At 40.0% G+C, this 27,876-nt stretch overlaps 2 protein-coding genes and 1 non-coding gene across 3 annotated transcripts; all 3 read right to left on the bottom strand.

Moving 5' to 3' along the window:
* Positions 1 to 150: 150 nt before the first annotated feature.
* Positions 151 to 6,887, bottom strand: DONSON (DNA replication fork stabilization factor DONSON). Its single transcript, XM_068688866.1, has 10 exons — positions 5,094 to 6,887; positions 4,757 to 4,837; positions 3,388 to 3,591; positions 2,977 to 3,155; positions 2,518 to 2,696; positions 2,308 to 2,431; positions 2,098 to 2,196; positions 1,355 to 1,553; positions 829 to 1,044; positions 151 to 544 (listed from the first exon to the last, which is right to left on the bottom strand). The coding sequence occupies exons 1-10, from the start codon at positions 5,352 to 5,354 to the stop codon at positions 407 to 409; spliced, it is 1,680 nt and encodes a 559-aa protein (XP_068544967.1). The 5' UTR covers positions 5,355 to 6,887; the 3' UTR covers positions 151 to 406.
* A 149-nt stretch (positions 6,888 to 7,036) lies between these two features.
* On the bottom strand, positions 7,037 to 27,680 carry CRYZL1 (crystallin zeta like 1). Its single transcript, XM_068688880.1, has 13 exons — positions 27,548 to 27,680; positions 27,309 to 27,422; positions 23,752 to 23,829; positions 23,171 to 23,243; positions 22,492 to 22,536; positions 18,546 to 18,614; positions 16,446 to 16,579; positions 15,527 to 15,638; positions 11,106 to 11,204; positions 10,310 to 10,431; positions 9,731 to 9,836; positions 8,104 to 8,149; positions 7,037 to 7,460 (listed from the first exon to the last, which is right to left on the bottom strand). The coding sequence occupies exons 2-13, from the start codon at positions 27,372 to 27,374 to the stop codon at positions 7,361 to 7,363; spliced, it is 1,050 nt and encodes a 349-aa protein (XP_068544981.1). The 5' UTR covers positions 27,375 to 27,422; positions 27,548 to 27,680; the 3' UTR covers positions 7,037 to 7,360.
* Positions 24,636 to 24,706, bottom strand: TRNAG-GCC (transfer RNA glycine (anticodon GCC)). The gene has a single exon. It is a non-coding gene; the product is annotated as a tRNA-Gly (tRNA).
* Positions 27,681 to 27,876: the final 196 nt, after the last annotated feature.

Here is a 27,876-nt window from a genome sequence, read left to right as displayed (position 1 = left end):
GGGGAGTCTCAGAAGGAAGGTGTATGCTGAGAATTCCACCCTGCAGGAGTGGGTTATGGGTTACTGCACAGAGCAGCAGCTCCCTCTTTTATAAGGGAATGCACATGAAAAGAGGCGGCCTTCCAGCCTCAATTCATACCACACAAGAACTGGTTTTATAAAATTTTATTTTAAAAAAGCTTTCTAAAATACAAAAGGAGATGTCCAAAGCCTTTTCCTTAATTTCCTCTGAAAGCCCTTCCAAGCATTTTGTGGTGGGTGATGTGCAACATTGGCTGTGACGTTCGCCTAGGTTACGTCCCTCCTAGTACCACGTAGGTGCTGCGTGTGTGGACCTGAATGCAATACAGCAACTGCACCCCAGAGAGATTCCTGATCTTGATTCCGAACCTGAAGTGACGTGCACCTAGGACTTCCAGGTATATACGTAGTCCTTCATTTCCAGAAATCGGATGGAAGATTTTCCCAGCGTTGGCAGCTGGCTCAGCTGATCCAAAGTTTTAGAATGCAGTCCACACTTAGGAAGGTCTTTGCATACGGTTTCCTGAAGAAGTTCACAAGAAGAGAAATGTGTAAACATAGCTGTTTGAAATGCCTGTAGGTTGAAGTGCTTATTTATGTACCTCTGGGGAACTCGCCCTAAAAGCTAGTTTTCTGACGATGCCATTTCTGAGGGAAGAACAAGCCGCAGGGACTGCCTGGGGTGATCACAAGCGGTGGGGCATAGCCCCATGTATTTAGGAAGAGTCTTGTGTCACTCAGCACCCTCTGGTTTGTAATAAAGATACTATTCCGGACAGGAAAGATGGCCTCTTCTAGTTTGCTTACCTTATTCGGGGCAGTGCTTGCGTTATCAAGGCTAGTGTTAAACACAGCTGTTGGCTCATGGGTGTAGAGCACTGCAGAGAATGCTCCCCTCTGCGCAGCCTTCAGCAGCATGGTCAGCGAATGGAGGGAGTGCGGCATGACGGGGCCGATGACCTCCAAGCTGAAGACATCTTCATATGCCAGGCGAACCCTGGCTTTCGCATTTATGCTTCGAGCCTGAAGACAAAAGCACAGAGGATTAGTTTTTGACACACCAAATCAAGTCCGAATTTTCATTTACCTTAATACTGCAGTGCCACAGCCCTGTTACAAGCTCAGAATGTTTTTAATTGTTGTCAACTTAGAGCTCAATACATACATACAAGTATCACGGCAGTCAAAATGCTGACTCAGGCTACAGCAACAAAATGTACTCTGTTGTACCTGAAGGAAATACAGTGACTATACAAAAACAGTGATCTACTTCTGAGTGAAGTACTTCTCTTCTACTTCATTACTGGGACATAGGGGCTGCGGTATTACTTACTTTGAGCGTTTGCATTGTTCCGCCTCGGAAAGCAACGGGGGACAACAAAGTTGGTGGAAGCCCTGCCTGCGGGCCTGCCACAGCCACGAGGCTCTTGCAGTTTATCAGGAAGTTCAGTAAAGTGAAGGTGTTTGTGCCTTTCACCAATGCGAGGGATTCGGGCTTGTGATCCACCTGCACTTCATGCTTCTCCTTCTGACTGAATTGACTGGAGTCCAAGGAAAAACATCAGCAGGTGAAAAGCATCAACGGACCAGGGAATCAGAGCAGGGCAGGTCAAGAAATGCTTCTGCTCTCCCTACTCCTTCAACCAATCAAATCATTAAAAGAAACAAAGACAACAAAAGCCAACCCTTACACTTAGATTTCTTATTGAAATATTAAGCAGGATCTCAAATCTGACTTCTGATTTCATTATTAAAGCTGTGAAATAAGAAGCATTTTCAGGTCTGATGTCTTAACAGCTGACCAAACATATTTAGTAAGTATCTCTGAGGAGAAATTCATAGTAAAACTAGGGAGTTGCTAATTTCAAAGCAAACAAAAAAATAAGCATTTTACTTTAAATCAGGATTCTGCTTTTGAAGGGAGTCCCCTGATTGTCCCCACTTACGGTGCATTGCTGTGGGGCAGCCTCAGGAAGTTGAGACAAGATTTCTCTTTTATAAAACTCAAATCTATACCACAAGAATTCCTGCTGGGTTTTCCTTAGCAATACACTGCGATATGCAAAGAAAGGATACAGTTTAATAGAGATAGCATCTTGTTTTTTAACCTTATCTCGGACTCCCATCTCCTCAAGCCAAGAGAAACTTTCATCATCATCACTTGTAGCAGGTTCCCTGAGAAACACAGAATCAGTTTTAGGAGCAATACTTTCTGTGAACCTTTTCCAAATGGAATGTGCAGGAGTCTAGAAGCGCCTTTGAATTCTAGCATTTGATAAGACTTACTCTCCGTCCTCAGGGCTTTTGCTCACTTCAGGGCTTTTATCAGCTTCTGCTTCCAAATTCACTTCAGAGTTTTTCTGTTTTCTGGTTCTACTTTCTTCTACCAAAGGTAAGGAAAACTCTATGCCTTGAACAGAGGAGGAAAGGGAGCAATGACTGGTTTTGTAACACACAACCACTGCGATTTATCGGTAAGGAGTGGTTTCACCTTACCTTCATTTCTCATGGCCTCCCTTAAGCCTCTGGTTGTGGGAGAAATCACAGCTGTGATAACATCGCTCCCTGCAAGACCAGCTGCACGGAACAGGACGGTGAACTGGTAGGTGCATACGTAGAAGTAGGGACACAGCTTGGCTTTGAGCAGGTTGTACAGAGAGGTAAAGCTGACAGACCTGCAAATTAGAACCAAACAACAAATGAAGCATTGAAAACAACCTGCTAACAGGATTTAGAGAATTCTATCCAAATCAGCAACTGTGGGGGGAGAGGGGCATTTAACACCAGAAGGTCGCTTTGGTCTTAAATGTATTTCCTTAACCTGGTCCTCAAAATAATGAGCATTTTAGCTGAAGCAAAAACAAAAAAACAAACCACCAAACAAAAGCATGAAGAGAACTTCAAATCTCAATGTCTTAATCTTACTAAACACAGGAATTCTGTGGTTCCACGTACCATTCGCTCATTAGCGCTTGCTGCAAGGCTTCGTCCTGTGACCACGGGCAGGCCTTTCCAGCTATTTTCCTGTCTGCTCCAATACGAGGAAACAGCTGCAGCCAGGGCAGCGATGGGTGAAGCCAGTACACGAGACTTTGCTGAAAGGCACAACGCAGTTCTGTTGACAGTTTTGGTTCCTAGATTACAAAAAGAAGTTCATGAGGACAGCAGAACTTTACTTAAGACAACAGTTATATTTTGGGGTACAAACAGAATTAGATGAATAGTCTAAATGAACCTTACTCTTAATGCAAATAAGATAAATACAAAACGCAACCAACCTTCGCTGCCAGCACATGAATGAAACATGCAAAGGTACATTCTCCTTTATAAAGCTGGAGCTTCAAGCTCCCTCTGAAGTATTATTACCTGTACGCTCTGTGGCAAGTTTGTTTCTGCTGCTCTACAATGCTGAGCAAATCCTTGAGCTTCCTCTTGTGCTTTTAAATGCTCTGCCCAGGTAAAAGGTTGAGAAGACATAAAGAGAAGTCGTGTTTTAATACTCCAGTCTGCAGGAAATTCATGCCTTGGTGAGGTGGGAACATCGGGTGTAAGAGCAGGTAAATGAAGGTCCTTACAAAACAAAAATAGCATCAGTTAACCCAAGGAACATAAAAATAAAAAATAAATAAAATATAAATAAATAAATAAATAAAAAATAAAAAAATAAATGTAACTAGCTATTTGTATTTTCATATAGTTAGGTTTCTTCCCATGTTGATTTAATACACCTTTCCTGACAGGCAGACCAGATCATGGACTAGACAAGACTGCAGCTATTACATGTAACATCTGAAGTTCAGTAGCCTTTAAAAACACATGGCAAACCTGTCATTTCCTAAAAGTTTCTGTCCAGTGCAGTGTAACAGCAAAAGGACCTAGCTCATGTTGATCCCAAGGGAGTATTTGCACTAGATTAAGGGCCCATACTTATTAAAAGTAGTTTTTGAGACAGATTTTCTAGATTCCAAGCTACATAGCTTGACTTTTCATAAGGTAACCGAAGTCACAGTTTATATTCAACTGATCATTTTTACGTCAGTAACCAAATTCTAACAGCAATACTGCATTGTATTGTTTACAAAAAAAGATGCTTTTTGTTCACAGCAGTCTTTCCAAATGTCATAAAAAAAAAAAAAAGCTTAGTCTAACAACAGCCTTTCATTTAGTCCTCTCTTGGTAATTGTAGTGTCAGTTGCTTCCTAAAGGACAAAGGAAAAAAAAAAAAAAGTACTGGGGAATTCCAGGGCAGCTTGTTCTCTTTGAGAGGTCATTTTTCTATCCTGCTATGTTAGCTTGATGGCTAATGATTTTATAGATTCAGAAACTTAAGTTCATCTGCTCGAAACTCTTTCAAGGACTGTTTTTCAGGTATTCTCTTTCCTATGAGCCTGGCGAAGCAGTGCGTGTTCCCCTTCTGCAGCTGCTTTAGAACGTCCTTACCTCAACAAAACTAAAATCTAGGAAAGAGGGGGATTACGGTAACTAGACTAATCAAACTGGAAGAAGAGAGCAACCTCTGTCAGCTACAACAGTGACAGTGTCAGGAAGAAAGCTGGCTTTTAAAACAATGTCACCTTGAGGTAAACTTCAAGGCAATTTAAGGAATCAGCTTGAACACTGACATGTTAGTGCATCTTAGGTGAGGATGAACCAGTTCTAAGTTAAATAGCTTAGGCTTCCCCGTGAATTATGAACAGCTGGAGTTGTTTCAGAGCCATTACGTGAAGCTTCGTACATCGGCTAAGGTGAGGACGTTGGCTCCTTCAGGGCGCTCCGCGTTCCTGCTGGGCTTATCTTCGTAAGCAGACTCCAAGAACTGAAGGAAAGAAGAGTGTAAGACGCATGAACCGAGGTAATATTTTTAAAAAACGAGCCTTGCAGACAAACACCAACAGATGCTAAGCACACACACGCCACAGAGACGTTTATAAAGCAGTCTGAGGGGGACCCATCCCCGAGGCCGCCCCACCCGCAGGCTCTGCCCCCCCCGCGGGGCTCAGCCCCGTCTCCCCTCAAGCTCCGTGAGGGCCGGGTGATGGCGGAGGGGTCGGAGGGACCCCCCCGCTCCCTACCTGCCAGAAAGGCGCCGCCGAGGGGGGCCCCCCCTCCGGCCCCGGCTCCCGCGGCGGCTGCCGGCCCCGCGGCGCGTTGTCGAGGCTGGAGAAGGGGTTGCGGCGGGCGGGCGCCGTGGGGACCCGCGGAGCCTCGGCGCAGGGCTGCGGCTCGGCTTGGGGCTCGCTCCTCCGCGGCCGCTTGCGCTTCAGCCGCAGCGTGGCCGGCGGCTTCTTGAAGCCCGGCGAGTAGCCGGGCACGGCGGGAGCGGGGGCGGCCATGGCCCGGCGGGAGCCGCTGTCGCGGCTTGGCGCGCAGAAGGGCGAGCTCCGCCCCGGGGCGGCGCTGAGGGGGAAAGGCGGCGGCCGCCATTTTGTCCGGCCCCTTGCGGGGGGCGCTGAGAGGTGGGGGCTTGGAGGGTCGCTGCCCACCAGCTGGGAAAAAGAATGGTTTAAAATAAATAAACAAACAAACAAGCAAATAAATAAATATTCAAAGAAGCCAAGGAGTTACACATCCTGTAGGGTTGTCTCTTGTCAGGCATCGCGGAAATTGCTACGTGACAGCAGTCAAGAGAGATGTTGCACACCTGGGAAAAACAAACTAGAAACAACAACAAAACATGCAAAAAAACACCTCACCCGTGCAAATATGATCACCATGGGGTAATATGGGAAAGTAGGTGCAGACGCTGTGTCTGTTTGGGGCGGCGAGCTGGGTTTACCCATCAGCACTAACTAGGGTTCACCCCTGGAGTTTTCTGCTTCAGAGAGGGGCTACAAGGCACCCACCACCACAAAATCTGCCAAAGCACAGAGACATTTACTTCATAACCTGATCTAGCTGAAAGACTAAGATAACCACAGCAAGAGCTAGCCTTGATCTATTGCATACAGAGCCCAAAAAGCATTTTTATTTACAGACAGGAACAACATACCTATTAACAGAAGATCTAGTAAAACAAGAGCTAAGCTATTAAGAAAACAAACTTTCTTCTGGAGTTTTGTCACTGATTCCTGTTTTATTAAGCCTTATTTCTTTTCTCTTATTTGGTATCCTCTGATTTACTTCATCTTAAAAGCATTTAAGCTAAAAGGAACATTAGGAAAAAATTATCACTTGGGTAGGAAGCTTCAGAAATTTCAAACTAGCAGAGGACTTGCATACTTAGATGTGTGCACACATGTAAAAGCACTACTTATTTTCAAGGCTGCGTTACATCACATCAGTAGTTAAAATAAGATTTATTCATGCTTTTATAGACTTCCCTTGCATCATTTTATTAATAACCTATGAATCCAGTGACTGACAGAAGATGGTTCTAGAATCATGGTTCTAGACGATCCATTTTCACTCAAATATTCTAACTTCTTACACTGGTTCAAAGTGCTGGTGTCCACTTGAAAAAATTTGCTATCAAATAAGAGCAAGTAGGAAACCACATGCCTTGAAGAAAAACAGCAGTTCCCTCTCTACTACTGATCTGCAGAAAATGCATGGTAATAGAGGATGCTGGATAAACAAATTTGAGCTATGCTATGCATAGGACTGAGGTTAAAAAGGAGAAGTGAAAGTGCACAGAACACAAAAATCTTACTGGAAAGATATCAAAGAACACTATAGCAAGACACATAAAGTGCCTCAAACAACTGAATCACACAATCATAGTACCTACAGTCCATAAGCTAATAAGCCAGGTTTACAGTCTCTGGTTGCTAAAATGAAGAGAATCAGCAGGGGGGGAACTCCCACTGTCAGTACCATCTCTCCCCTCTAGGATCTTTGCCAATCCTGATGGCTTGGCCACCCTGTCTTTCAATTATAGAACAATTTTAAATGTGGATTGAAGACTTAAGTGTACTACAGAAAGAGCTCAGTCTCAAAGTAGTCAAAAAGAAAACGTAAACATGAAGGGAATTATTGGTAGGGGCTGGAGAAGGGAGAACTAAAACAACCAAACCAGCATTTTTTTCCACTTTAATTTCTTATGGCTGAAAAACAACAAATGAGGTTGCACATAGATGTTACTGACATTTGTAAAGCAAGCAGGGCAGTCAAGATTTGTATGTCAAGACTGTCTCTAGAAGTTGCTGATGGAAACATTTTGCTTAACTGGATCCCAAAAAAACCCTCTGAAGTCTCAGGAACTTCACAGACCATTTGTGCCGAGGTACAAAAGATCTTTAAATTCTGGTTACAGAATTATTTGAAAGTGTACACTCATTTACTTCTTAAATATATCATGTTTCTTTATCTTCCACAGGCTTAGAAATTGGGAAATTACATGTCAGAACTGAATGACTTGTCTTTTTCTTGCTTGATTCTTCTGAACTATTTCCATAGAAACTTTGGCTTCATACAATGGGATCGGTTCATCCAGCTGAGGCCTAAAATGGAACAGTGTGTCAGATATATCTGATGGGCATGCTCAGGTCAACAGAAACATTCTAGGACTACTGCTATAGACTTTACTTTCACTATGCAAACTTTACTCCTAAAACACAATAAAGTTTTATAGCTTTGCTTGAGTTTGCAGAAGAAAGAAAGAGCCTTAGAGCAAACAGGAAAGAGAAGTTTAATTAAAAGATATCCTTCTTACAGGGAAAAGGTGGTGGTGGAGAGGCTTTTGCTCAAGAGTAATACTGTTGAGCATTAATAAAAGGATCTTCCATTCCCACCTCATTATGGTTATCTTCCTATCTAGTGAAGCTGTCACTCTTACAAAAGAATATTAGACAAATCTATTGTCTTACACACAGCACCATTTCTCAGACACACTGCTGAGCAGACAGATATATGCTCTTCCTCCACCAAGAAAAGAATGTGCTGCCTCTGTTAAATTGGCATCAGCAAAATCTGGGGTTTTACCCAATTTCCTTATGCTTAGCCTGCTATATTGCAGACAGACCATAAACAGAACCATGTAAGCTATTTGAGACATCTTTTCCTCAGCATCCCAATATACATTTACAGTACAGCACTGGCAAGAGATTACTCCAAAGGCTGAATAAAGAAAAATAATCATCTCACCTGAAAACACTACTTGATAATTTCTCCATTATGTCTTCTAAAATGCGTATCTAAGAGGTCTGTCAAGGTAGCAGCGTATCTACAGATAATTCTTTCAACCATCAGGTTGGTAACAGCTCTGTATTTATATAAAAACCAGCAGGATCAAGACAAAATGAAAATTAACCTTAACTTCAGTCATTATTTCTGATTTATTAACGTATCAGAAATAACCGTTCCTACAACAGCATGTAGAAATTAAATATAGAAAATATAACTTAAAATAAAGCAAAGGGTTAAGACAGACAAATGCAGTCTGCAGTAAGTACAACACTAATTAATCAGAATGGTAACCACACTTTTTGTGCACAATAAAAATGACTGATTTTGGTAACAGCTAAACTATCCCTTCTATTCATAGAGAAATTAAAGGTAAAAATCATAATAAAATGTGGAGTGTGGCAGAGCTTGTAAATTCTCGGAGCAACATTGTGCACTTTTAAGGATTTCTTAGCTAGTGTCAATGCAACAGATGATCCTCTATTTAGAGTGTATATGAAACTAAAGAAAAAACAACTTCATTTTAAGAGCAATATGGTTAACATTTGAATCTCAAGCTGTTTTAAAAAGTTATCATCTTGTGATTTCTTCAGAAACTATTCATGCCATAGACTCAGGAATTGCACAAGATGTAGATAACTAAAAGCAGATTTTTCCTATCAGCTTTTAATGCCTGTGGTGGTAAAGCATGCTGTTATTACTACAGATACCATGGGAGACGACAAAAAAAATCAACATGGTTTTAGTCAGCTTTTTTTTTTTTTTTAAATATGTGGATAACTACTTGGTAAGCATTCAACAGAAATACCAACAGATTAAACCATTTATGATAACCTATATCCCATAAATAGTTCCTCAGTGTGTCTGACCTTGCCTAATCTACTTTAGAGTTCAGTGGAGGAGGGAAGGGCTTCCCTGCAGTATAGTTAGTCCTTTCTCAAATATAATGACTTAATCCTCACCTGGCCTCTGCTGTTCTGCTAAACTGCAAAAGTGATTCAGCAATCTCATAAGCTGCAGTGCAGAACAGGGAGGGTCCTTAAAGCCATAAAGAAACCTTCTATTACTTGAAGCAATCCACTGAAAACTGTCCTGCTAGCAACAAGCTCAGAGTCCAGCTCCTTTAGACCAAACACAGGTAATGCAAATGAAGGAGTCACTCCTGTCTCCACACCCACACCTTTGCTCAGTGACATGCTACATATATATCATAGCAAGTAAGAGAAAGGTTATGAAGCCAAAATATTTTAACTTTTACAGTTAAACTGACTGTATTCCAAAATCTTTATGTATAATGTAAACACCTGTAGAATTAAAGCTTCAATTAATTGGCTCAGTCTCAAACCAAAACACTACTTTCTCCAGACTATGTTATGTTTCACCGTTACTTTTAATGAAGCGTGTACTTAGGAGGAAATCAGGACTTGCTTAAAACACAAACCTGTTATACTTCAGTTACACTGTAATGCTTAGCTGTGCTGATCTTTAGGTTACAGGTGTGAGTAGAAGAGAACGTGTTAGTTAATTTCCCTGTTACATTTTCAGCCATCCCTTAGCAGTCAGTATTCAGTTACCATCAAAAGGATATAGAGATACTTCCCTTGCTGTATGTTGGACAAATTCCATATCTCATCATTCAGAAAGGAGACGGTGGCTCCTTTAAGAAACAAGGAATGGCTGTCTGGGGGATCCAGCTTAACCAAAATGAAGAGAAACATTTCATTATCTTTCCCTTTTCAAAAATAAAGGTTAAATGGTTATTTTATATTTACAGTTAAAAAACTACAAGCAAACAAAAAAAACCACAATACACCCTTTGACTATTCTTCAAACAAGTAAAACAAACTTGTAATATTTAGTTTTCAGGGATACTTTTCTGCTTGGCCAGTTTACTATTTTGAGCCAAACAAAATAGATCCTTTAGTATTTCCTTGGTATAACCAAGCTATTAACTTACTATGTTAGAGCAGACAGCCCCAAAATTGTCACAAAGGAAAATAAAATGAAAAATATGAAAGCTGAATGCTTTCCATTTTCTGGATATGAAAGTTTTCTTAAGTAAAAATTGATGTCATTTAACAGTGGGGAGCCATTCAGCCACGGCAGAGGCTCAGACACATTCATATAGATAATGCAGTACAAACTACTTTGCTGAAAGTATCTTTACCTGCAGATTTCTTTCTGTTGTTATCCAGTGTCCCCCAACACCGAGAAGAGTGATGATATCATGCTTATGAGGCAGCAACTGCAATTTTGAAGTCGATTCATCTTCAGCACTATATAATTTTACTGGAAAAATAAGAGAACAAATACATTTGAGTTCCGAAGAAAGCAGTCACTGTTGAAAATGAAGTGCATCTCTTCCTGTACTGAAAACCATCTATCTTGGGATTCTTTTACAGTCTTAGGTCTTAGAAAACAAGTTGGAATCTATGCATATGAATACACACAATCAATGAGGGCTCTCTGGAACAGCACTGTACTTCTGTTATGCTGTTAGCCTCATGAAAATACCTGAGAAAGCAGAAGATTCATGAAATTAAATATGTACTGCTTTTAAGACAGTGGAACTCTAAGAAGTTTTTTAATTATTTCATTTAAAAATAGTACCTTCAGACTTTTCAACTATGATGATTATTTTAGATTATTAAACTAAGGTAGCATAAACAATGATGTCATAGCCCTACTTTTAAAAACGTTTCTTTTCAGCTTTAAATAGAGAAATATTTCCGACAAATTTAGCAGCTGACCAACATTATTAGATACTTCCACTAGAGGGTGATATGAGGAGAGCTTAAGGAGATCTATTGAGTCAAGTTACGTGCATAAAATTATATGGGATCAAGCAGTTAAGTGTATAACTTCTGGGGTGATGCAGCTTCCACCTTAACTACTTGGAAACAATAAACAACAAAAAAAAAATTAACGCTGCTCTGAAGACCAGGTTCTCGTGGGTTACTTACCTCCAGCATCTACTACAATATCCACTCCCAGGCCACCTGTTTCTTCCAAGCAGCTTTCTGCCACATCTATCTTCCCGTTTGACACATCTATCACTCGGGCTAGACAAAGCAACACATTCGGTCAGTTGCAGTAAAAATATAGTTTAGATTTACAGCAGAAGAGTTCCTACTTTCTGTACATATTATGGGCAAGTTTACAGCTAAGCCAACAAGCTAAGTCAATGTATTGGTTTTCATTTCCCAATACAGTGCAAAATCAACACCAAAAATAAGTATTAGATTAATCCAGAAGTAAAACTCCAGTCTGTTTCTGATTTTTGGCAGGATAAAGTATGTGGCTACGAGAATTAGAATCCTACTGTAAGGTCATTCTTTACTACGCTGACTTTTTTCAAAAATAACAAGTTCTGGAGATAAGGAGGTACCTTATTTCATGTCTCCAACTTTCAAATCATCTATCAGACTGATAACTGCAGCAATAATGCATTGGGAGACTTTTACAAGCACATCTTCCTCTCCTTACTTTACATAAACACCTCTTCTTGCTAATCCCTTATAGAGCCCTAACCCTGCTTCCACATCAGTGGGAAACAAAAACCTCTTCTCCCTGGCATGGAGTCCTGTCTCTCATGTCAGAAGAAAACACGTAAAAGCCCCAAAAATTCAGTTGCTAATGAACCACTGACTTGACTGTTCTTATGAAGAAACTGATCATTAAAAGGATATTTACTCATTTATTTTTTTCTCCAATGAAATCTTAAGATGCATTCAAATCTTAGGTCAATCATTTAATATTATTCACCCAAAGCAAATTATTCGGACAAAACCCATACATTGTCATGATTTAGTAGTGATGTGATAGTCATGTTTCCTGTATGCAAATAAAAACCCAGGTGTTTTTGTTATTAGTTTCCTCAGTCAGGAGCTTAAAGATATTTTCTCAACAAGGAGATTTGACATGGTGTAAAAAATTATATCAATGTAGTTTTACTTTTTACAATTTTGATTTAATAGACTAAAATCTCACTATTAAAATAAAATAGCTTTATCAGTTTGACTATTTTCTGATTTCTGTTTAGCAAAACTTCATTTCTGTGACTTAAGTCAATCCAGTGGTTCAAACGGAACCCATCAAAATACTGTTCAATTTTCAGCATTCAAACAAAATGCTGCAACAATTTCTCTCCAGTACTTTCTTTCTTCGGTATGGAAAAGGCTGAGCATGAAGTTATATCATTTTCTACAGTCCTTTGTAATTTAGAAGAAATTTCTCACAAAACATTTGTAAATTGGTTCAGTTTCTACTTCAGTGACTTGCGCAACTTCTAAACTAACACTATTCTGACTGGCAAAAAGGCTTTCGTTTCTCTCTTCTTTCACTGCTGATGAGAAGTAGAAACACTAAGATTTCCACTGCTTGCTTCCAGAGTTTACTCTCACCCAGCAACATCTGCTACACCGTTTGAGAACTGCCATACAGAAGATCTGCTACTTGGTTTACTGAGTGCAGTCAAGACAGCCATGAAATCTCAGATGAGTTCTTACCAGAAACATTCACTGGAAGTTCAATATTGGGTTTAAAACAAAAAACAAGACAAGACAAAAAAACAAAACAAAACAAAACAAAAAAAAGGGGGTAGTCTAGGGAGCAGAATAAATACATGTATATGTGTTTATGCATACAGGTAGGTGTATATGTATATGCCTTCTGTTCTCCACCAGCAACTTATCACATTATTTAATATTTGGACTCTAGTCTGAAACATGGGCATCAGCATTTCAAAATTCATTATACTTCCCTCCTTCTCATGCTACTACTGTATTTACTTCAGAGATTACTGAAGGCATGTGAAGGCCCCCTCCTGTTGGCTTAAATACAAATCCTTAAACGTGAACTTGAACTTCTACTTCAGTCACACTCAGATGATTCCTCCTTTTCATGCTGTACTCAGGTTATATCTGTACTTGAAATTGAGTTGCAATTCAGAATTTCTTCCCTTAATGTCTATGTCCCCCAAACACTTGCAAAACTGCTAAACTAAACCCCTATGGTTGTCACACAAGCACACACATGGGCTGTATATGCAACAGCCTTCTTACTACAAGAGGTGGTTGTTTCAACCATTTCACGAGGCAGTTATGACATACTTACAGATAACACCAACTGTGGCTCATTGTCAGCTGATAGACTGGTATTAAAAAACAAAAAGCCAGCAAGCAAACTGAAAAAACTTGCACCCACAGACATTAGAAGCAAGTCGGCTTAGCTATCTCTAGCAAGACTTGGACTACTTATTGCATCTATATTAGCACTCATATAATTTAGAAATGCTAGTAAAATGTATGCCATGCAAACCAAACTCATATTAGCCTACGCTGACAGGGTTAGGATAATAAAATTGCTGAGTCCTTTCTTCCCTATTAAAGTTCTCATCTCAGCAAAATGAATCCCATATTACAAAGTGAAATGTTAGAAGGTCTTTGGTATTTACTCTTTTACCCTGTTGCAGCTGGCATAACAAACCTCTAGATATTGACAGCATTCACAAAATGCTTTACGTTCTGGTGTCTGTAGTGTCTTCTATTACAGTAAAAAAAAAAAAAAAAAAAAAAACAAAACTTCTGAAATGAAAGGAAAAATAACTCTTTTTGTGAAGGTGAGAAAAAAATGAGATGATATAAAAATCTAGATACAAGTCTGTAGCGTCTTTAAAGAAATGGTTACATTCCCAGCACAAAACTTTGTACTACCCTGTTGAAGATCATTATGTTCGACAGCAAAAAATGTTTTTCTCCCTCTTATTGTGTAATAACCTCTGCACAGCACTCCACTTCCTGCCGCATTATCAGCGCTCCAGAGCTACTACTGGAAGAGAAAACACTCACTTGGTAGGCTGGAAGTGAATCACTCCCCAAGCCCTGCAGATGTGTGTGAATGTGCAGCCCCGGAATGCACATGCACACTGTGTTGTCTCTGTGCTTCCACTGCCAGTTCTGTTCTCAGGAGCCAGAAAGGAATCAAAATTGACAAGAACTCTGTTCTCTCAGTGTCTAAAGAGCAGCTCTCTGGCTTATTCCATCCCTCTGCTAGCTTACAATTCTGGAGCCAGCAGGGAGAACACAAGGACAATAGTATGTGCACCTGCGTATCAGCAGTGCCTGTTTTTAGTCACTCAGACCAAGAGACAGGATTTCAAAACTGCTGGTAATTCTCCATTTGGAAAGCCAACATTGTAAATAATTTTACTGCGCAAAACAACAAAGAGGAAAGGAGTCAGAGTCAGGGACAGTTAACCTTGACATTATCTTTTGAAATCAGATCTCATCTCAACTCATACATATTTTGATGCAACTGTAACATACGTAGATGTAACTGCATACACAAAGCTCCCCCTCATACTAGCCATTCTTACAACAACAGCCTCTACTTTTACATGTATTTCTTTAAATGACAAAAAAAACATACCCTTAAAAATGTTAATTGTTTATTATACTGCGCAGTCTTTGCATTTTGAGGAGGAAGAAGAATCAGACACTAGTTTTAACCTTTTGATCGCTGTGCAGCAGAGTTTGTGGACTGCAATGAATTTGAATTTGCAATGCCATCTATTGTTTTAGAACAGTCTGGATAAAGAAATATTCTACTTTCCTCAACTCTACAGAATGGGATTAAAAAAAAAATTGGTCAAAAAAAGATGCCAATATATTTTACAGAGCCTTCTCCCATGTTTTAAATGGCACTGTTATTTATGACAGAGGGGGGACAAGACAAAAATGTAATTAACAGGGTAGAAATAGAAGTCATAGATGAATGTAAGTATTATACTTAGTGCAAAGCTCATTTAGCAAATAGGAAAATCCAACAAAGCCTTTGAGCATCTGACGGCTGTAAAACATGCATCATTTTACAGTTACAACAGTACTTGAAACAGCTGCCACAGCTTGATAAAACACTATTAGAAGGAATTAGAGTCTGATTAATAATTTATCTCAAGTATATGATTGCATCTGAACTCTGACTCAGGTACACAGATTACAAACTGTGAGACTGGTGATTTAGTAATGCTTTCTTCTTGTTCACAGGAAACACTTTCAGAAAGTGAAAACATTTCTGAGTGGCTAGGCCAAAAGTCAGAACTAGAGCCCTAGTATGTGAGATGGAAAGTACTTAGAGACAGACATCACCAGAATAATGAATAACAAAGAATAAAATGTAAACCAAGAAGAAAAATTCCATTAAATACACCCAAAACAGAAGTTAAATAAGTATAAAGTACAAAATACATTTTAAGACTAATTAATTAGACTATTTATAAATTTGTATTTTAGTTTTCAGCTACTGAAATAAGCTTCTAGTTTGAAAATACATTTCAAGAAGTTCTCCTTAAGCATAAACTTTAGCACTGAAGAATGCAACCTACCCACAGCAGGTCTAAGCCTCTCCAGGAACTGCTTATCTTCAAGACTGTAGGCAGTAGATATCACTTTAGCTCCTCTGTGTTGTGCTAACTGAATAGTTATTGTACCAAATGGCTGCAAAAGAAAAGAAGGTAGATGGGCTTATTTACAGTGACAATTTGATGCACTCTAAGAAATGTTATATTGCAAAGGCCATTCAGGAGAAGTCTGAAGAGTAACCAGAAGTGAACTTACTCCTTTAATAAAATTTGAACCAAGAATTTGAATATTCACAGATCTGCTTCTGTTTCAAATGAAGCCAAAAAAGTCTTTCCCTGTACTAGAAGCTATGAACAATTTTTTTACGAGTTAACTAGTTCTCCTCTTCACCAAAATAGCTCAGATCCTATCTTAGAAACATAAGTACTGTAACTGCAATTGTAACTTCTAGCTTTGGGCTTGCTCCATTGTTGAAGGATGAAGTGGTACCAAGAAAACAGCTGCAGCTGCATTTACATTAACAAATCTTGGCTGTGGCAAGCTCCACATCTTCATTAGGAATTAAAGACTGCAGCAATGCAAATGAAATTATTTATATCTGAGAGAAGCCGAAAAGCAGTGGTGGGAAAGGAATAAAAAATTAAGCCACTTTCCCCCAGTTACACCTGAAGGCTTAGGGTAAAACCCCTCAAAGTAAAAGAGCAGAAAAGAACTACCTCTTCACGACCCACACAACACGTAGAAGATTGTATTCTTGGCTCAGTATCCTATGTGGGAGGGCCCTTCCTACTAATCCATTAAGCTAAGGGTGCTGCTGGGAATAGAATAGAGAGTTCGATAAGTTTAGCACGTTGTAAGAAATCCAGTGTTTCTGGTGATATGACAGTTATTTACAGCAGAGGCAATCTGTATCAAAATTGTTACTGCACAGTTGTTACCTACACTTGCTCCATCCATTACAAGGACACTTTTTCCAGGAGACACTTGGGAAAGGTAATGTAAAGCTGTGTACGCTCGGACGCCATCACGAACAGTCCCTGCTGCTTCAACCCAGCAAACTTTTTCTGGTTTACGAACTGTTTTGGGGAAAAAAAAAAAAACAACAACACAAAAACAGATGGGAAAAAACAGCCAGTCCCCAACATTTCAATCTGAATGATTTTTAGGCTTCATCAGTTTCTAGAACATGAAAGAAAATTATACAAGTCACATCATCTATAAATGTAATTATAATCTATTGCACAAAGGCAATATTCCAATGTTGTGGCTCATTGCAGAGTTAGAAGGACTGCATGAACTCAAAGTGGAAAAGGTGATTGTTATTCTGAGAATAATCAACTTGCTTCTGCAGTACCCTTGTGAGCACATTCACGTACAAGTTCAGCATTTAAACAGGAAAAAAGAAAAAAGACCCACTCCTACCATAACCACCTGACAGAAAGAATCTGAGGAGGTCTCTTCACAAGGAGGATTCTGATACTGAGAACATACAATGCAAGTTCCACCCCATGAGTTCATAATTCTTTCTCTACAGGTTATAATCTTCTCTCTACTTCATAATCCATGAGTATAAACAGCTTCTGGAGGTTATAGCACATTCTGAGAGAAATGAAGGTCAAGATAACATTATTTGTCATCTATTTTCTGTTGTCTTTATCTACAGGAGAAAGTGTTTTCCCATTCTATCCACATGCTTAAACGGCTGGGGAGGTAAAATTAGCAAACAGCTTTGTCAGCTAGAAATCCTGAGTTCAAGTATCATTTTTAATGTACGCAGTTTACATGATTTAGCAGACAGCTTGATACTAAGCTAAAAAAAAAAAAAAAAGTCTGTCACAGAACTGAATAAGCAAGCACCAGCTTCTTATGGCACTAGAAAGGAATAATGGAAGAGTCTGGTCTGCCTTTAAGCCTAAAAATTGGCAGTTTAGCCTGAATCAGGGGAGCTACATAGGACCATAAGCAATGCAATCACCTAGAATCATTTATCTATGTGCTGGGAAAAAAATTATAGGGATTATCATCAGCATCAATACTTGTACCAGCTGATACTGCTAAGCACAAAGTAAAGTACTGAAGGTTTTAAAAAAGTCAGAAACATTTTCTGCCTATAGTTAATAATAAATATAGTTATAAGCACACATCTTGGGATTTGTACTTTGAAATGTTAGAAAGAACAAATGTTTTTCATCCCCATGAGTCCACAGCTTCCCTTTCAAAATCTGCCAAAGCTAGTCAGGAAGACTTCATTTTCAAACAAGTATTGTTTATGTTGAGTTATGCCTTGAATATATTAAAAACAACAGCATGGAAAGGATCTTTTGACTTATTTTAAACAGCAAAAGAAGGGATTTAGTATTGGCATAAACAAATTTAAAGGAGTCCTCTCTTAACTGTAGAAGTTGAATCCACGGACAGTCACAGAAACACAAACTAATTTGAGCAAGAGTAGCTTACTCAAAGGAATACAACAAGCAGTCAGGAGAAGCACAGACTCCCAAATTCAGTATTCTATACATTAAGGCACTCTAAGCCCAGGAAAGGGAAACTGGAAAGTTACAATAGCTGAGAAGAAAGTTTCAATATGGGGTTTTCCCTGATCCTCAATCCCTGAAAATTCCTTTCTCCAGCTTCTGATCTGCTGATTTTACCCCATCTGTTAGTTCAGTCATAAGTGATGTTCCTGAATTGGGTCAAAGTGAGGAAAATTTATTATTATTTTTTTTGTCAGAGGAGGTGAGAACAATGGAGAAAAAAAAGTGAAGCAACAAGAAGGGAAGTTAGAAGGAAATAAAAAAAGATGAGTCAGCTTGCATGGTTTAGACAAAACCTTAACCCCTTAAAAGATAACAGCAAATAAAAAGCCTTTGAGGTACATGGCATTCAAAGCTTTTATGAATAGGTGGAGTAGACAGGATGTCTGAACACTGCCACACAAGTTTGCCCCAAAGTCCAAGTGACTCAACTCCCTAGTACTAAAGCGAAACCAAATTCTAAAGGTACAGTAAGTGTAAATATTAGCAAAATACGTGAACTACATACCCAAATAATGCTCATGAACTAGAACAACTTCACAAAGGCCAGACTCTTCAGAATCCAGGGGCAAAATTCCTGAAAAAAATTAACACAGACCTTTAATTTCAAGCAAGCCTACAATATAACCAAAACAAGCTCCTAATGAAATTTTTAGTCCCACTAGGCCTGTGGATCAGTTGCCCTCTTGTCAGGTTTATGACAGGTTAAGAGAACTTGACAAGGTAACTCCTTGTCACAAGATGGTTCCAGAGGTGCTCCAAACAACACTTCGAGGTTGGGTGGATAAAAAATGGGGACACTACTGAAAGACTTTCACTACTGGCACCCTTGATTTTTGTCAGGTTATGTCTGAACTCATTTCACACTTCTCTCACTCTGATTAGTGCTCCACTTTCTGCTCTGGACCACGGCTAACAAGAAAGAAAACTGAGCTCTAATGTTGCAAACGGGCACAGACCAAGCTACGTTACAGCTACAGGCACTAGAACAGAAGACTAGAGGTAAGCACGTTGATAATCCTTAGCAAATCTGGCTGCTATTTCCACCACTCTTTCACAACTCCCATTCAAAACCATGTGCTGCAATATACATCTGCAGCTCTTTCAAGGTTTTTTCTCTGGAACAGCAACAATAAAAAGCTCAAAGTAGCTATCTACAGCTGCTGTTATGCAATTAGGAAATAACGCAAGAAGGGCAAGAATCTCAGAACACACTTTCTTACAACATCACGGACAATTCGATTTTACTTTCACACTTAGTCATCCTCTAATTTAATGTACAAAATACTAAGAAATATAAAGAATGCCCCTAAAGAATGCCCCTTATCTTCTATCCTAAAGCATCACTGATGATTAATACAGTACCATACTCCAAATGAAGATACTTTTATAGTAAACTGTAACATAGTTTATTATATAGACTATAAACTACAGAAGATATCTTTATAGTAAACTATAATAGCCTTGGCACCTAAAACAGTTTGCATTCTAACATCTTAGAGGAAAAAAAAAAAAAAAAGAGAAGAATGAATATTACATGAAGACATTTCTTTTCTAAACAGATGAAAAAAGTGAGGTACAAGCTGCATTATGTTCTAACACTAGAGACTCTAGTATGTTACAGCCTCCGAGGAGTCATTATACATCGCTGTCAGCTTGCATTGATTTCAGGGTCTCTAAAACCACTCAGAAGAATGACCCTTATACTGAGCACAGGAGATACGGCATCTTAAAGAACTGTGCCCTTGACCTTCTGAAGCCAGTACACCTCATAATGCTTCCAGAAGCTCCAACATTAAGCATAGACCTTTATTTTCTATATGCTATACACATCAAGCGTTTGACACGAGTACAAAATCAGATTTTTCACCTTATTTGTCAGAAATACCCCACGCAGCATAGGGCTTTTATGCATTTATTTATTTAGTAATGAGGCACGGAGAAGAACTGACACTCAAACTGTCTAACCATCATAATTTCTAAGCAGATACATATTATATTTAGGTACATGTCTCCAAGTATTTACAGCTGATTTAGCTCTCCAGATAATTTCCCCTGCACTCATTTTAATGAGCAACATGGTATAACTGATTGCTGAAAGATGCTGAGAGCAACAAACAAAGCTGACATTTTTGATTCCTTGTCAAGTAGTATCTCAAAATGGCAGGTCTGAGGTTATACTCCTGCATATATCTTAACCAAACAGAAAACTGTATTTAAGAGAATACGCTACATAGACAAAGAAATCTCCTCTGGAAGGTAAAAGAAGGATCAGGGAAAAAACAAACAAACAAACAAAAAAAAACAAGAACACCTTTAACGGGGAGAAACAATTCTTGGTATGATTTTAGCTATAGATTAAAGAATTAACACACCAGCTAGTTCCAGTGAACACAGTATTATTTTCACATGAAAGAGAAGATTTCTCAATGGGAACTGTGTTACCACATTATTACTGTTACACTCAGTAAGATGTATATACCGGGGCCGTATTCTTTGACAGAAGGACAAGCTTCTTGGTAAAATTTAAGTGGATGTGTTTCTGACAATTATTTTGGGACAGTTTGATGTTATTAAGCACACAGGTAACCAAATCAGTTGGCAGTTGCTCATTCTCTTTTAAAAGTGCTCATTCATTAATTACAAAGAAACTCTCACCAGCAATAACTGGGAAGCGTGCCTGTCAGGAAAAATTTACTATAGAAAAGAAACATTTCACTCCTGTGTTTTGTCTTTATAGCAAGAATATTGGATACAGAAGAATAAACAGGAGTTTGAAAGGAAATGCAAAGAGATACCAGTATTTCAGAAAAAGAAACGTGGGTTTTCTTTCTTTCAGGGTTAAAGTTTTTAATGCTGTTTTCTTTATCTTTCTCTTTCCACAACTGTAATTCCAATTATTCTGTACCTGAATTTGCAAACATTCAGTATTCAAGAGTAAAAAAAAAACAACAGAGAACTTGGACAAACCCAAAACCCAGGCAAAATGAATCTCTCCTTTTCTCGCAACCCAAGTATGGATTCCATGACTGATTCCATTCCCTTAATGTCAGACTTACAACTACTCCCACTCAGAATGCTACTTAGCACTCCCAGGTCCACTGACAGGTTTTCAGAGGTGTATTTTTCCACTTAATTACTTACTGAAACTGTATTCCCTCAGCTACAACAGAAGTTGATTGAAACAAGTGTTATTTTAAAATATTCAACAGATGGAGCATGTCAGGTATCCGTCCAAATGAGCAATACTTTTCACAATAACGATACTATTCATAATTTAAACTTATTCATGTGCAAGACTTGAAAATGCTTGGCCATAACTGTCCTACTTCATTAAACAAAGTAAAGCCATATCTGCACCCCATAAAATGGAATAGTAATTCCAACCTGCAAGGATTACACTTTCTGTGGTGAGTAAATAATAATGATTGCTCATCTCATTCTGCTAAATTTGAAGCTAATGATACGAAAGGTCTGCCAAAGTTCCAGCAGGAAAAGCCCCTAACACTTTCCATGTGATTGATCTAGAAGTCTGTTTTCAACAAGAAAACCCAAACAAACAACAGAAGCACAGTGATTACCACTTGCCCATCTGATGGGCTTCTCTGCCAACAATCTTACAGCGGGATCAGAAAACAGAGGCTCCCTACAGTAAAGTTTGTGGGGAAAAAAAATCTACTCTCATGAGCAGAATAAAAAAAGTATTCTCATCTGCAGTACAAATGAAGATTCTAGGAAATAAGCAACTTGAACCAGTGTTGCCTTTTAAATGCGGCCTTGTAGCAAATGTAGCAAGCCACCTGAGCACGTTTCATTACTTTAATCAGCTCAGAAAATCCACTAAAACTGGTGGATCTACTTGCATATTCAAGTTACGACCACTCAATTTCTTCACTCAATCAAGAACTGATGTGATTTAGAAGAAACTGAACAGTCTTGTATGCTTGCAGAAGAGATTCATCACTAGCAGTTAAAGGGGTATTTTTAATATCATCCTCCAGAAGGCAGGAAATACAAGCCTAGACTTTGTATCACACAGAAAAATCAAAAGATACGCATTAATTACATCAAGGAGGTGTTACAACTACAGATTGCTGTTGATTTATTCAGATGGTTGCCTCTAGATTACCCGGTTTGCATGGCTAATAGGACAAGTATATTCGTTATACATGAATATACATGCCTAGTGTATATTCTTGTAGATCCGGTGAACGCTGTAGGACTATGATAGATGACATTAACTGGGAACCCAAACTTCTTATAACCAAAAACCTTCCCTAGGAGAACACTTTTAGTGAAGATTTTCATTTATAGGTGCTTATTCATGTGACGCCAGTTAAAAATTTCAAAATACACCTTCAATTGTAGCCTTAGCAATGACTATAAGCTTAGCCATTCATTATAAAAAGATTAATGATTGTGTTAGCTGAGAAAGGAAACAAGAGTTAGCTTACCTACTACTTCATCATCCGGCTGAAAAAAGGACACCTTTCTTCCAACTGGTGAAGAATAGAGGAATATGAGGAAAAAAGGTATGGACATAAATGTTTACAGATGAAATTAAGCATGCATTGAGAGCGCTGTTTATCACTAGCTCATAAAATTAAATAAACCCTACTAGTGAAAAATGTATGTTGCCTGTTAAGCATGCACATACCAAAAGAGAATCTTTTACTCCACTAAACTTTGGCACCCCATCTACAAACAGTTACATGCAAGCACACACACGTACATGCATTTCAAAGATCGAGGCTTTAAACTACGCATCAAAGATGGATAAGCAAATGAAACACTGCAGGAATTCCTGAATGCCTTCACTATTCCAACAAGAACTTTTTACAAATAAATTAAAGGTTATTACAGCATGTGGAGATAAGATCTTAAGATCTTTGTATATTTCATTTAGAAAGCTACTGTGCATTTTTTTTCAAGCACTCTGAACAGATAAGCAAGCACTACAGCTCAGTTCCTTTACTTTCATTTCAGTATCATTACTAATTTAGGGAAAGCCTCGTTACGAAAACAAATTCTAGTTCCTACTATTAAATGTGTAGCATGCAAACACTATTTGTTCTGGATTACCAGACCTCGATTCTTGCTCCATGCACTCACAAGACAATTGTACTAACTTACCTTCTAATACAATTCCAGAAATTTCTCGACCAACAGGTAAAAGATCCTTCTCCATTTTCATTTCTGACAGTAGCTACATGAAAATAATGGTTATAACTTCCTGCTATCACCAAGGCTCAAACTATACAAGTTTATTATGATCTTACAGCATTTGATATTCACAACAGGAAAACTGGGCCACTACCAAATGGGGGGGAGGAGCAGGTACCCATTCCTCATTTGATATTAAAACTTTTCTTTATGTATTTAAATTTAGAAGCATATAAAGAAAAATAAAAACAGTCATTAGCTGACAAGCCAAACTAGGACTTAGTGTGCAGAGGATGATAAAAGGGTTTTGCTTGAAGAGCTCGCAAGTGACAACTGATCTTTCTCCATAAATTAGGAACCAAATCACAGGTGCCTTTTATTTAAAGAGATATAAGAATACCACATCAATCCTGTGCCCTGTTTCTCAGTGGTAACGCCATATCCTCAGATGTCATAAATGGATTAGTGCCAGGTACCAGATAAGGCACTGGCTTAGAACTTCAACGGAAACTGTAAACACCCCTGGCTTTCACAAAAAAATAAGCAAATACCTTTGTATCTATCCAGCTCAGTGCACAGGCTCTAACTTGTACTTTCACATCATTGTCTCTTGTAGGATGAAGGTTTTCCTAGGACAAATTTACAGACGTTATACAAAGTAATATGAATGTGCCAGTAGAATCCTCTCAAGCTCTTGAAAGCACTTTCCCACAGTCTTTTAGATTGTCCTGTAGTCAGAACAAGAATTTGTTTTCGATGAAAAAAGAAACTGATATTGCAGTAGATTTAAAACACCAGTTTGAGCACATAGAATCATGAAGGTTGGAAAAGACCTCCAAGATCATCTGGTCCAACCATTCCCCTACCACCAGTGTCACCCACTAAACCATGTCCCTAAGCACCACATCCAGCCTCTCCTTAAACATCCCCAAGGACGGTGACTCCACCACCTCCCTGTGCAACCCCTTCCAATGCCTGACTACTTTTTATGAGAAGAAATGCCCCTTAATTTCTAACCTGAAACTCCCCCGGCACGACTTGAGGCCATTCCCTCTAGTCCTGTCACTAGTTACCTGTGAGAAGAGGCTGACCCCCAGCTCCCCACAGCTTCCTTTCAGGTAGCTGCAGAGAGCAATAAGGCCTCCCCTGAGCCTCCTTTTCTCCAGACTAAACAACCCTGGTTCCCTCAGCCGCTCCTCACAGGACTCATGCTCCAGGCCCCTCACCAGCTTCGTAGCCCTTCTCTGGACATGCTCCAGAGCCTCGATGTCCTCCTTGTAGCGAGGGGCCCAAAACTGAACACAGTACTCGAGGTGCGGCCTCACCAGAGCAGAGTACAGGGATGATCACCTCCCTGCTCCTGCTGGCTATACACACTATTCCTGATGCAAGCCAGATGCTGTTGGCCTTCTTGGCACAAAAATTTGGGCGTTTCTGCATTGGCCGGGAATCGAACCCGGGCCTCCCGCGTGGCAGGCGAGAATTCTACCACTGAACCACCAATGCCAGATACAATATATACATTGCTGCTACAAACTGACCACCCTGCTGAAACTCAATTAAAGTTACTTGTCTTTTATGCTCCTGCACGTTAAATATCACAGCCTTACCTGAAAGAATTTCACTATGTAATTCCAACTATATTTTAATATTAAAATAAGTTAATAAGTTAAAAATATATTATATTTTAAGAGAATTTTGACACGAGTGTCTGAGATACTGCGCCGTCATACTGAGGTAAATATTCAAGTAGTCCCAGTGATGTCAAAGAAACTGCACCACTAAGGACTGCTGTTGAACCCCACAAATGATGGGCATCTCACATACAAGAATATTCTACTAATGAAGCCTTCCCTTACTATCCCAACTTCTGTTTCTGGGATTGATACCTGGAATGATTTGAAGCGGCTGAGTACTGCTACTTTAAAGTATTTCATTAGCCAAATTGAGTTCTGGACTGGTGACTCCCCAGTTTTTGAAGAGATACCTTAGGTACTAGAGGCAAAATCAACTATTTCCAGGTTATACTGTGGCCTGTAATGTCTGTTGGAGTCAAAATGAAACAATTACAAAAAGTCGTGAGAGCTTAGTTTCTACTTCTAAAGTCAAGACATCTTCTCTAAGTGTTTAAGCTTTCCTTCATCTGTTCTTTAAAACTGTTCCCAACAAACTGCTGTTGCTTTTCTCCTAGGCTTAGCAACGTGAAGGGGAACCTCTGTGTGAGGAATGCTGAGATGAACTTTTTCTCACCCCAGCTGAGCTAAACACATGGTGTTCCTTTAAAATTGGAAGGCATTTTGCCAGTCAGACTGACCTCCTGCTCCTCAAACAAACCAAAGTGGATTCTCACTCTTGGTTCCACAAAACAGCCTAGCCTGTAGCCTGTTGAACTACATGAATACTGCATCTCTGGTTAAAATAAACCCCCTACACTTATAATCTAAGGGATTTATGCAAATTCCAGCTTATATATTCTTTGGAAATATCTTTTTAGTATACATAGCTCAGTGAGCCTAAGTACTGCTACAATGCGCATAACAAAACTGCCTTTTTTTTTTTTTTTTGTAAAATAATACAAGAATATAAGCCTTAGGAACAAAAAGAGACAACAAAATGTTTGTGCTGTTAACTGGCTCCTGAATTCGTAACTTAAAATGTCAATATTACAATTTGACCAATCACCACATAAGGAAGGTTTGCTATTCTTCATCCAAGCCCCTCATTTTCTATTAACCAACTGCTGTTCTAACTCTTTGGTCAACTGGCTCTCCTTTCCCTCATTTTTTCAATATTTATTTTAATTTCAGATCAGGATCCCGTAGTATTGGGTGTTATACAGACACCTGCAGGATTAGTTCCTATCTGAAGAGCTTTCAATAGGCAAGTGCTCAGACAAAGAATATACCCAGGAGAGCAGTTCAAGATCTAATTTAGCATACCTAAGAGTGTACCAGAGCTGCCTGGCCTGCCTGCTGCCAGCATCTACATATTCCCAGCCCCTCCTCCACGCTGGAGCCAGCAGTTGTGAAGCCATCGCACAGATGTGAACTAATCTCTAAAAAATTACTAGCTCTCAGTCAGACACGTGGGCTGATCTACCTCACCTTATTGCTGCATGACTCTTAGAACCATTGAAAGGAAGAGAACAAAGCCGTGCCGCTGAGGGGTGATCAAGCCTTTTCGGCAAAAGCACAATTTCATAATCAGCTTAAGTGGATTTAAGATAGCTCTCTGAATATGCATCTTGGCAGTATCACAATCGGCCATCTTATTGCATCCTTCCCTTCAGGCAGTTCATTAAATGTGCCTCACTTCTGTGACTTTAGAGCGATTCAAGCAAGAGTCACACCAATACTACATCATTTCATTGTGATAAATAGCTTATAGGTATACTGAGCTATCTATGTTATACGGGTATACATTAGTTTCTTTTATACATGTAAGAGATTCACTTAAAAACACAGGTTCACATCCTCGGAACCATGTAAGCGTTCTTCAACTGTTCAGACTCCCATACTGCATCAACACACACTTGTTGACATCCTGTTTTAGCCTTACGCCACCAATTCGTGTACACTTAGCCAGTTAATGTTTACATCAAACAGAGAAAGGCTCTTCAGTACAATAGTTTCAACTGCGTTTGATGGAAAACTAGTTGTCTCCTTGTTCCTTCAAGCTGCAGGAAGATGCACTGTGCTTTCAATCAAAGCACAAAGGACAAGAGCAAAGAACTTGCAAGAGGGGAGAAAGTTAATGGTAGAATCTTTTCAAACACAGTAAATTTCTCAAGCTCTATTTCTGCTTTTTCAGCGACCAGAAAATCCAGTCAAGAGATATGCATGAGTATGAAGCCAGCGGTTATTTATTTTATGCTCAAAAAAGCCATTTTTAAAGCACAGCCACCGAAACTGGTCTATAAAATAGTCTACCATTGGTCTGGCCGAGTGCTGCGCCACGACGGTACGATGTTCCTGCCCTACCTTCCCTCACCGGCCTGCCTGTGCGATGATAACACGAATTCCAGCCTAACGACGCGCTGGGTGATCTTACACCCTGGTGGCACCCAGCCAGGGTCCCCCGCCCGTGCAGGACGCGCCGTGGCACTCACTCTTTCCTGGAAGACAAAGGTCACGTCCTCCCCGGGCGCGTTCTGCTGGCAGTACAAGGCCTTCATCGCGGCCCGGGAGGGGGCACGGCAGCCACACCGTGCCCGGCGCGGCACCTACGAAGGAAACAAGTCACCCGGAGCTTTGTGCTTTTAAGCAGAACGCGAATTTCTTGCAAGCACCGTAAGAGCTGTGAGCTCAGGGCAGGTGTAGGCGGGGGGGGGTCGCCCAGCGCGCCCACCTCAGCCAGCGGCAGCCAGGGGCTCCGGGCGAGGCGGCCCCGGGCGGCGGCAGGCTCCCGGGCGCCGCTAGGCCGCGAGCGGCGGTTGCCATGGCAACGCGAGCACTTCCGCCTCGCTCCCTCCTCGGGCCCCGCCCCGCCGCACGGCGATTGGTGGAAGCGGCTGCCGCTCGGCGTAAAGGCGGGGCTGCGATTGGCTAAGCGGGCTGTCGCTCAGTGCCGAGGGGGGAGGAGCTGCCAGCGCGGACTACATCACCCAGCAGGCGGGGTAACGGAGAGCGCCGCAAAACAGAAGCCCCGCCCCTTCTTCCCTCCGATTGGCCAGCAGG

This window comes from Anas acuta, chromosome 1, assembly GCF_963932015.1.
Source record: "Anas acuta chromosome 1, bAnaAcu1.1, whole genome shotgun sequence".
In the NCBI taxonomy this organism is placed as follows: domain Eukaryota; kingdom Metazoa; phylum Chordata; class Aves; order Anseriformes; family Anatidae; genus Anas; species Anas acuta.
Note: the sequence above shows the minus strand (reverse complement) of the source record. Positions and strands in the feature narration are given on the sequence as shown.

Bases quoted from the DNA above. Each gene is read 5' to 3' on its own strand.
- DONSON (XM_068688866.1), bottom strand. From the start codon at position 5,354: ATGGCCGCCCCCGCTCCCGCCGTGCCCGGCTACTCGCCGGGCTTCAAG. The intron at 4,838-5,093 runs GTAGGGAGCGGG...TCTTTCCTTCAG, and splicing joins CGGCGGCGCCTTTCTGGCAG to TTCTTGGAGTCTGCTTACGA. The intron at 3,592-4,756 runs GTACGAAGCTTC...TTGTTTTGTAAG, and splicing joins ACGTCCTCACCTTAGCCGAT to GACCTTCATTTACCTGCTCT.
- CRYZL1 (XM_068688880.1), bottom strand. From the start codon at position 27,374: ATGAAGGCCTTGTACTGCCAGCAGAACGCGCCCGGGGAGGACGTGACC. The intron at 23,244-23,751 runs GTATTTGCTTAT...ATTTTCATGTAG, and splicing joins TGAGCTGGATAGATACAAAG to CTACTGTCAGAAATGAAAAT. The intron at 7,461-8,103 runs GTGAGATGATTA...GTTCCATTTTAG, and splicing joins TTATCAAGTAGTGTTTTCAG to GCCTCAGCTGGATGAACCGA.